General features: G+C 40.5%; 1 protein-coding gene across 1 annotated transcript in view; it reads right to left on the minus strand.

Annotated features, from left to right (window-relative positions):
• The window catches only part of LOC102680824 (nuclear receptor coactivator 3-like), a 40,390-nt gene that overhangs the window by 6,887 nt on the left and 24,746 nt on the right, over positions 1 to 8,757 (minus strand). The window contains 12 exon segments of the mRNA XM_031514171.1: positions 1,575 to 1,895; positions 2,852 to 3,137; positions 3,363 to 3,489; positions 3,588 to 3,700; positions 3,791 to 4,123; positions 4,301 to 4,476; positions 4,790 to 4,955; positions 5,044 to 5,361; positions 5,497 to 5,823; positions 5,987 to 6,109; positions 6,347 to 7,074; positions 7,077 to 7,447. Coding sequence (XP_031370031.1) covers positions 1,575 to 1,895; positions 2,852 to 3,137; positions 3,363 to 3,489; positions 3,588 to 3,700; positions 3,791 to 4,123; positions 4,301 to 4,476; positions 4,790 to 4,955; positions 5,044 to 5,361; positions 5,497 to 5,823; positions 5,987 to 6,109; positions 6,347 to 7,074; positions 7,077 to 7,447 — 3,389 coding nt within the window.

The following is an 8,757-nucleotide window of genomic DNA, read 5'->3' on the forward strand; positions in this document are numbered from 1 at the left end:
AACAGTACGGTGATTTTAACGCATACGGGTCACAAGAGAAATACCTAAAAAGATATGATACAAAGGGCAATCTTTCCTACATGACTTATCTACTATGTCATTACATATAAGTACATCAGTGTCTACAATCACCATAGGAAAGTGTAATCTCTACATCGCTAAAAGAAGTAGAGTGCATAATCGAACATTACGGTTGTATCGTTGGAATTAGTGTGAGAAGGGGTATAACACGTAAATGGGGGTGAATTTGTACTATGTTACAACATAATTTTTAAAAACGTGGAGATGGATCGATCGTTTCTCCCAAAGGGACGAGACACGTTTCACAGAATGAACGAATGTTTCGAATAGAATTTAACAAAATTCTTCGCGTAGAAAGAATTATTTCGTTATAATCATTAGGGACATGTATGAATTATTATTCACAAAATGAAAGGATTTTACGATGAGAATGTGAAATCGTCGAAGTTAGTTCACAGTTAATGATAGTCGTCTCTTCTTTTCTTTCAATCGCGTTAAAAAAGATTCGAACACGTTACCCGTATAAATATTTAGTGTTTTCGTTTTCATTATTGAACATTATTAAAAAATATATTATATAACGTTTGAAAAATAATTTAAATCCATAAAAATTTAAAGAGTAACGTATGCGTATCTTTTAAACGAAAGAAAGAAGAAGAACGGAAAGAAAGGTCAATATTCTTCGATTCGCAATTTTATACTCATATAATGTGAACGAAGAATACAATCCATAGTTACGACGATAACCGATTCACAGAACTATGAACAAAAAAGCATCATGCAACATTTAACGCTATTTCGATAAGATATGCTATTATATATTGAATTTTCCCTTAGACACGACAAAATTCGAAAAGAGAATTATAGTGATGATTCACTAAGATTTATGTTACAAAGCTCTAATTCGAGCGAAACACTTGAAAATAATTGGAAACTGTAAGAAAACGAAAGATTATTTGTTCAACTTTCACAGAGAAACCATACGAATACGTTTTATTAAACGATAAAGATTCGAATAGCAGGAACGATGTATGTCCTTGATAATTAACAGATATATTAACGCCTCGATGCACGAGAATGAATTCTCGTTTTTGAATTCGTGAAGACGAAGTGATTCGTGCGACTTCGATGACGAGAAACTCGACGTAGAATTTGATTAGCCACGCGGCAAGCACCATTTCCCACTATGAGACTATAAAAGAGGAAATTTGATAGAGGGAGGACATCGAGCGTATGAAAACAATATTGCAGCTTAAATGATGATTTGGATGATCGTCATATTTACACTCGCTTAAATAGATACATCGATGGATATACATATGATGAATGATGCGTGATCTTTACCACGTGTGAAAGGAGAAAGAGAAAGAGAGAGAGAGAAAAAAAAAAAGAACGGTGTTGAACGGAATGAATATCTCATGCCATCGTAGCCTCGATCTCGTGACACGAGGGAGGGGGGGTACTTTAGATACAGAGAAGAAGGGCGTATACGGAAGGGGGTGTGATGATGACGAAGTGATGGTCACATGACATTAAGTGGTCATATGACTTACCACCCAATTGGTGATTGACAGGATTACCGGGAGGCAAAGGCCTGGCGTCCTGCGTGTCCCCAGGCCCTGACGAATAGAGTGGAACAGTCGTCCGATCGTAACAGAACTGATTGTTCTGCATGTCAGCTGTGTTGATAGTATTGGCGGTGTGGTATATCATAGAAGAATGTTGTTGATTGGAGAAGTGTTGTTGGGTATTCGTTACGTTGTGTTGATTATGAGTCGGTGTTGCCGGGTTGCAACCCGAATGTGGATGACTAGGTGAAAGAAGGGGTTGTTCCTTACTCACTCCGCCGTAGTGCCGGGGCGAACCTACCCCACCTGCAACATCAAGCTTGTCTATCTTCTTGTTCCATCCATCTTATAGCAAAAAAACGTAATAACGCTTCTATCAAGTTTTCCTCCGTGTTCCGCTTCGAGATTCGATACGTATAATAATATTACGATACCCTTTTCTTCGATCATCGATGATTTAATAACTTTCGTTTAAACGCTGATACGGATATCAAATCCTATTATTTTCTCTCTTCTAATACAACGTAATACATTTTTTAATTATATCTCGTCTAATAATGATAAATTATCGATTCTAAAAATCATTTAAATGGTTAATAATTTCTCTTTAAACTTATAGTAAAGAAATTTAATCGAAATAATATTTGTCGAGAAAATATTATAAAAGTTATTAATTTAAAGAAACGACTGATAATATCTAATTTAAACGTACTCGTTTTATCTTTGAATATATAGGACAAAAACACATAATTTGTATAATCGCTTGTATACTTACCTAGATTAATAAAAAAAAATATTTGTTTAAATCACACCTTTCGTTCGTATATGCATATTTACTTATACAAATGCTTAAGATTAACCGCACTAATATAGAGTATTATACATACGAATAACGACGCGACGATACGAAATCACAACGCGATCACTGTTTTTGAACTTTCGAACGCTTTGTTGTGTACGAAATACATAAAGATAAATTAAAATTAACATTAATTACACAAATATCTTATACATTAAAAATTGTTTACAAACTCTTTAACGATTCAATTCGCAAATACTAATAGCATAATTTTACATTTTACAATCGCATAAAAAAAAAAAATATCACAACCTATACGATCGACAATATATAATTTGAAACGTAATAAATGTACTACCTAATAATAATGAGCGAAAAAAAAATCTCGATATAAATACTGATAATATGCAATAATAGTAGAGGGCAAAAAAAAAAAAAATTTTGAAACGGAATATCAACCTACCTGGCAATTGAGTCGTGGCCGAAGGTGTAGACGTGGTCCGTTGCAATCGGTATTGGGCAGAAGGATTTGGAGCACCGGGGTTAGGACCAGGTGGAAATTGGGTAGCAGTGGGAGATGTAGGTGGAGGGAAAGTTTCCGCCGGAAACGGAGATTGCCGAGCAGATGCCGGAGTCCCTGGTGACGGCATCGATCTCTGTTGTTGTTGCAATTGTTGCTGGGCGGTAGATTGTTGCTGCGTTCTCACCTGGTTAACGGTGAATAATCTCGGGGTATTACCATAGTTGCCCTTTGTCATAAAACGTGAAAGAAATAAATTAAACGTTCGTATTCGTGGTTAATCGTAATTAGGGGAGGGAGGAAAGAAGAAAGAAAGAAAGAAAGAAAGAAAATTATTTTAAGAAACTAGGCATCGGTCTTTCGATTAATTAAAAATAAAACTTAAAAATACAAATGAAACTACGCAATAGGCATTTAGGACGCCTAGTCTAATTAAACGACTCTTGATACGTACTTGCGTCACTCGTGGTGACAACGGTTGCGGATGCGAAAATGACAAAATACCAGCGGAAGAATGAGGCGAGAGTCGTGCCGCCGCAGACACTTGTTGACCACTGTTAAAATTACTGTTTACGATAGGACTATGGAGGAGAAAAGAAAAAAAAAAAGATCGTTACATAAATAAAAAAGCAACATAATAATTTATATAATTACATAACAATTCACCGAGTTTACTTACTGTTGTGGTAACGTTGAAGGATGAGAATAAGAATGTGCAAGTCGGTGACCGGAAGGCATCTGGACGGATCCCCCATAACCTGGAGACACTTGTGAATCTGGTACACTCGACCGCTGGAAACAACGATCGAACGAGAGAAATAGAATTTTTTCTTTCTGTTCCACACATATCGATAATATCGATAATTTTTACTTTACAATTACCTGTAACGATACGTTTGGCGCAACAGTATTGTTCAGAAGATTATCGATATTGTGAATGGTAGTAATTTGTTCCGGAGCTGTAGCGTTGGAAGGAATGAGTAATTGCTGTTGCTGTTGTTGCTGCAGCAACCTCTGCTTCAATTGTTGTTGCTGCTGCTGCTGCTGCTGTATCAATTTCGTCCGTTGCTGTTGCAATTGTAATTGCTGCTGTTGCGTAAATTGAGCAGTCGTCTGCCTGATCCCCGGTTGCGCGTTAAACCTCATCCTCGGCTGTTGCTGATACATAGGAGGTGGCTGGTAACTATGACTCGTCGTTACAGGTGTGGTACCCAACTAAAATTACATCATAAATATTAATATATAAGGATAACTTGTTATATAACACAGTTGCAACAAGTACAAACTCGACAAATCGAAATTATCGGAACGGTAATCGATGGTAAAAGGAATTACCAACGATTATTACGAGCGCAGATATAAAAAGTACGCGCAGAAAGGGTATCGACTTACTGCGGTGGAATAAGCTGGAGGCGTGCTAGGAATTGTTATGGTGGAAGACGTTGGATTTACGGCAGTCTCGCATAACATCAACGACTTCTGTATCGCGTTTATCGCCATCGTCTCGTTCATCGCGTTGTTTTGCGGCGCTTCGGTTACATCTAGGAGATTTGCTATCGCAGACGAATCTATTGAATAAAAATTATCGTCTATAATGGTAATTACTTTCGCTGTCACGCGTAACAGGTTAACGCATAATACAAATAGTTCCCCACGAGTGTGTTAGCTTATCGCTGTATGGCAAATGTATCTGTTGTACGAAGAAACAATTCGATCAAAGAAAGAAGCAAAATCGCAAGGTTTGTAATATTATTCGCCGTGACAGCGAAGGTATATAGAGTTATGTACTTCGAATAATCAAAAAATGTGAAAAATGTGAAAAGACGAATATAGATTAGATACGATTCGTGCGTTTAGCGACAATGACGCTCAATTCTATACCTGTAATAGCTTCGTCCGGAACGAATTCGATAACTTGATCCAAAATATCGGAAAGATCGGGATCCGACGACTGATTATCCCAAGTATTAAGATCCGTGCTTGTTTGACGATACTCTCCGCTGCTCGTAAATTCCGAATCCATTTGACCCATTTGAGGTCTTTGTTGCTGTAAAAAGATGCCAACAAACAACAATAATTATTTTCATTTCATCGCGTATCCAATTACTTTTAGGATACGATCAATCGATCATTACCTGACTTAGCATATGAGTGAGGTAGGTATTGGTTGTTTGACGATGAGGTAGTTGTCTCGACTGTGTTTGGAGCGGTGTTCGTGCAGAAGTTGCGGTTGTCGTAATCGTATTATTGCCACCGACCGATTGCATACTGCTACCTGTCCAGGGTTGCTGCTGCTGTTGCTGCTGCTGCTGCTGTTGTTGCTGTTGTTGTTGCTGCTGCTGCTGCTGCTGTTGTTGTTGTTGCTGCTGCTGCTGCTGTTGCTGTTGCTGCGATTGAGATTGCGTTTGTGGCTGTGGCTGTTGCGATTTCAATCCTATGCGAACCAGCTTATCCTTAAATGATAAACGAGAAAACGATTAACGATTCGATTTTTTCTTTTTTTTTTCGTTTATTTCTAGCTCTAGAACGAACACGAAGAAAGAAGAGACATTGAGCAAGGTATTAGGGTATTACGATATTATATTTACTTGTGGTGTTGCCGATATCACAGATGCAGGTATTGGCGGTATAGTGGTTGGCTGAGGAGGCTGCTTAGCCAACAACGAAGCTAACATTTTATTCCTCTCCCAGAGCTTGCTGGTCGCATTCGTGGACGTGCCGGAAGAAGAAACTTGGTGAGACCCATCCATAGGTCGCTTCGCGGCTATGTTCAAGTCGCCATCTTCGCCGGGTCTCTTCTGACCAACCTGACTGGAACTGTGTCCAACGTTGTCACCCGATTGAGACGGCGATGGCGTGGTGTTCCGAAATCCAAGATTTCGTAACAGAGAATCCTCTTCCCTTTGCGGCTTACACTGTTCGAATCGTCGTACGGTTAATCGATTAACGGATTCGACGCGATATCACACGTTTCGTCGTAAGAGAAACGTTCATCGAATTATTTTCACGGATGAGAAGAGGCTTTATACCTCGAGTAGAAAACGGTACGGTAAAAAATGGAAAATACGATTTACTCACGTGTTGTTCCTGTACTTTCCTCTCATCGTCTTGATCTTTGAGAAGTTGTTGCAACAGTTCGTTTCTCTTTTTTAAACCAGCGCGAGCCTCCTCATCCTCGTCGTCGTTCTTTTCGTTCAATAGCTTGAAAAACAAATAAATTGGATCGGGTGTAATCACAAGAACGAAGATTTGCGCGATGATGATATATAGCGGGTGGAAAAAATGTATAAATCGATCGACCGATTCTTATCGACGTGTTTCTCGACATATCGGCCGATCGGCCGATATAAATAAATCGAAAGAAAGTTGGAGAAAAGCAAGGGAAATATCGAGACCAGTCCGACGGGCATAAGTAATGGCAATGATCGAGTGGTTTACCTGTAACAGCATATTATTCCCAAGCGACGATTTCGAGTGCTCCATGCTCGGTTTGGGCATGTTGCTAGGACTCGTGCGCACTTTATTATTATGCTCCGGATGAAAATCGTCCTCATCTTGTTGATTCAACAAAATCTTTAATATCCTATGCTTATTTTGGCTCTCGGTATCGTTACTCGTATTGTCCTGAGTTTCCTCACTAGCACTACCGCCCTTGGTCAACAAGTTTCTCAGTCTACCGGACTCGGTGGACACGACACTGTTCTGAGTTTCGACGACGGTCGCGGTAGTTTGAGCCGCGGTCGGTGCTTGTGCGACAGCCGGCGTCCCAGCAACGGAGGCGGGATTGGTCCTCCCGTTGTTTCCCTCGATGACGGATTGGTTGGCGGTGGTCGGGCAACCGGTGGCGGTGCTCTTCCCTTCGTCCTGCCTCTTGGGCGTCAATCCGGGCGCCGCTCCGTTGGCACTAACACTACTACTAGCGGCGCTGTTCGTCAACGAGGAGGTCGATTCCTGAAGCGGACTGAGGGAGAAGGAATTACTGAAGGTGTGAGCGGCGTTGGCCGAGGTCGGGCTGAACGCGCGTAGGGGACTGCAGTGAGGCGCCACCGCCGAATTAGAGAAGGTTCCCTGGGGACTCGGAGATGTCGGGGCTGGCTGGGAAGATGGTCGTGAATTCGGTGGCCCGCTCGCTCTCGACTCGGGCCTATCTGCCCACCCGCTGCTGNGTCCAAGTCCCAGGTGGAACTGGGGAACAGCTCGAATTCCAAGTCCATGTTCCCCGAAAAGTGGTTGAACGGATTACTGGTAGTTAGCGACGGCAGGGGGTTGCACGACTCGGCCGCGCTAAACACTATCGAGTTCGAGGATGTCGCACCGGCGGTACCGGTGTGCGACGACGTGCCCGCCAACCCCCGGCTACTCATACCGCTCACTTGACCGTTCAGATGCGCCACCGCGGACATCAGCGGGCCACCCACGTTATTGTTATTGTTACCATTATTATTATTACTATTATTCGCACAACGGTTACTAGAGTGTCCGGAGCACACTTTGTTGTTGGAAAGCTGACCACCCTCGATAGGCGTTAAGTCATTGTCCCTATCATGGACAAGAAACAAAACAACACATGTATTTAACCAGTTAACCATAAAATACTATTTTCTGTTTAATCTAACGCTATGCGTTATATACATATATATATATATACACGCTATATATATACACATATATACTACGTGCGTGTAACAACAAGTTTGCACGCCCGGTGAACAGTGCTCGCCCAGATATATATCTCACGATCTCTCTCGTATACATACATATATATGTGTGCGTGTATGTGCGTATATGTGCGTGTGCGTGCGCGCGTGTGTATTATTTTTTCAAGATTTTCCGAAACAACGGGATGCCAATCAGTGCTCGAATTCAAGATATTTTCATGTTTCCAGCGAGAGAACGAAAATGAAAAAGTTAAAAAAAGAAAAAAAAAATAGAAATCGACGAGGAAGAGCGTGGAATTTGTTAATATTGGTCGTGTCATGCGCACTGTTTACCGAGAAATTACTCAACATGAGTATCAATCGAGAATCATCTTTGATATCCTGATATTGAAGTTGCATGAGCGATAAGTAAGACTCGCGATATTCTATGTCGATCATCGTAAATCTTACTTTCGCCGAGAACTCTTACTTAGCTCGAACGTTAGATGAGTTTCACACTGTTCGAATGAGTAATGAAAATGTTATTCTTTTATTTAAAAAAAAAAAAAAAAAAAAAAAATAGAAATTAATTTTTCTCGATTCGAATCGAAGAGGAATTTTCTTAAGCGAAGAAATAATGAGGTTGCGATTAATGATGATGAATATCTCGCAATCCACCGTTTTCCCGATGTTAAATGTTAAACGAAACGTGCCACGAAATTCGTGAATCGGGAATGTGAAAAGCTGTTTAAACTTTCGACCGTGGCAACATCTGTCATAAAGTCATGAAAAAATGACGATACGACAACGATTTCGCTTGCGACCAACCTTTGCCATTCCCGATTCGACGACAATTCGATCGAAAGTGTTGCGATCGAAGCGAGGAAATAAGCGATAATGAGAGTAAACGACGAGATAACGATTGACGTTGGTGTTATTCGTAATAATTATTAGCGGACTAAATGTTAAAAAGCGAATATGTAAAAGCGACATAAATCAAGATTGTAAAAATCGTGAAAATCATCCACAGTGGGGGAGGGAAAATATATCGTTTCAATTTCAAGAGTGGCCAGATCTCCAACACCGAGAAAAAACCCGTGAAATCGCGAAACATGCATAAATTTTTAGCAAACCTAAAAAGAAAAGAAAAATTACAAAGAAAAATTCCCGAATTCTTTCTTTTTCTCTTTTTGGGGGAGGGGAGGGGGGGGG

This window comes from Apis dorsata, unplaced genomic scaffold, assembly GCF_000469605.1.
Source record: "Apis dorsata unplaced genomic scaffold, Apis dorsata 1.3 scaffold_919, whole genome shotgun sequence".
In the NCBI taxonomy this organism is placed as follows: Eukaryota; Metazoa; Arthropoda; class Insecta; order Hymenoptera; family Apidae; genus Apis; species Apis dorsata.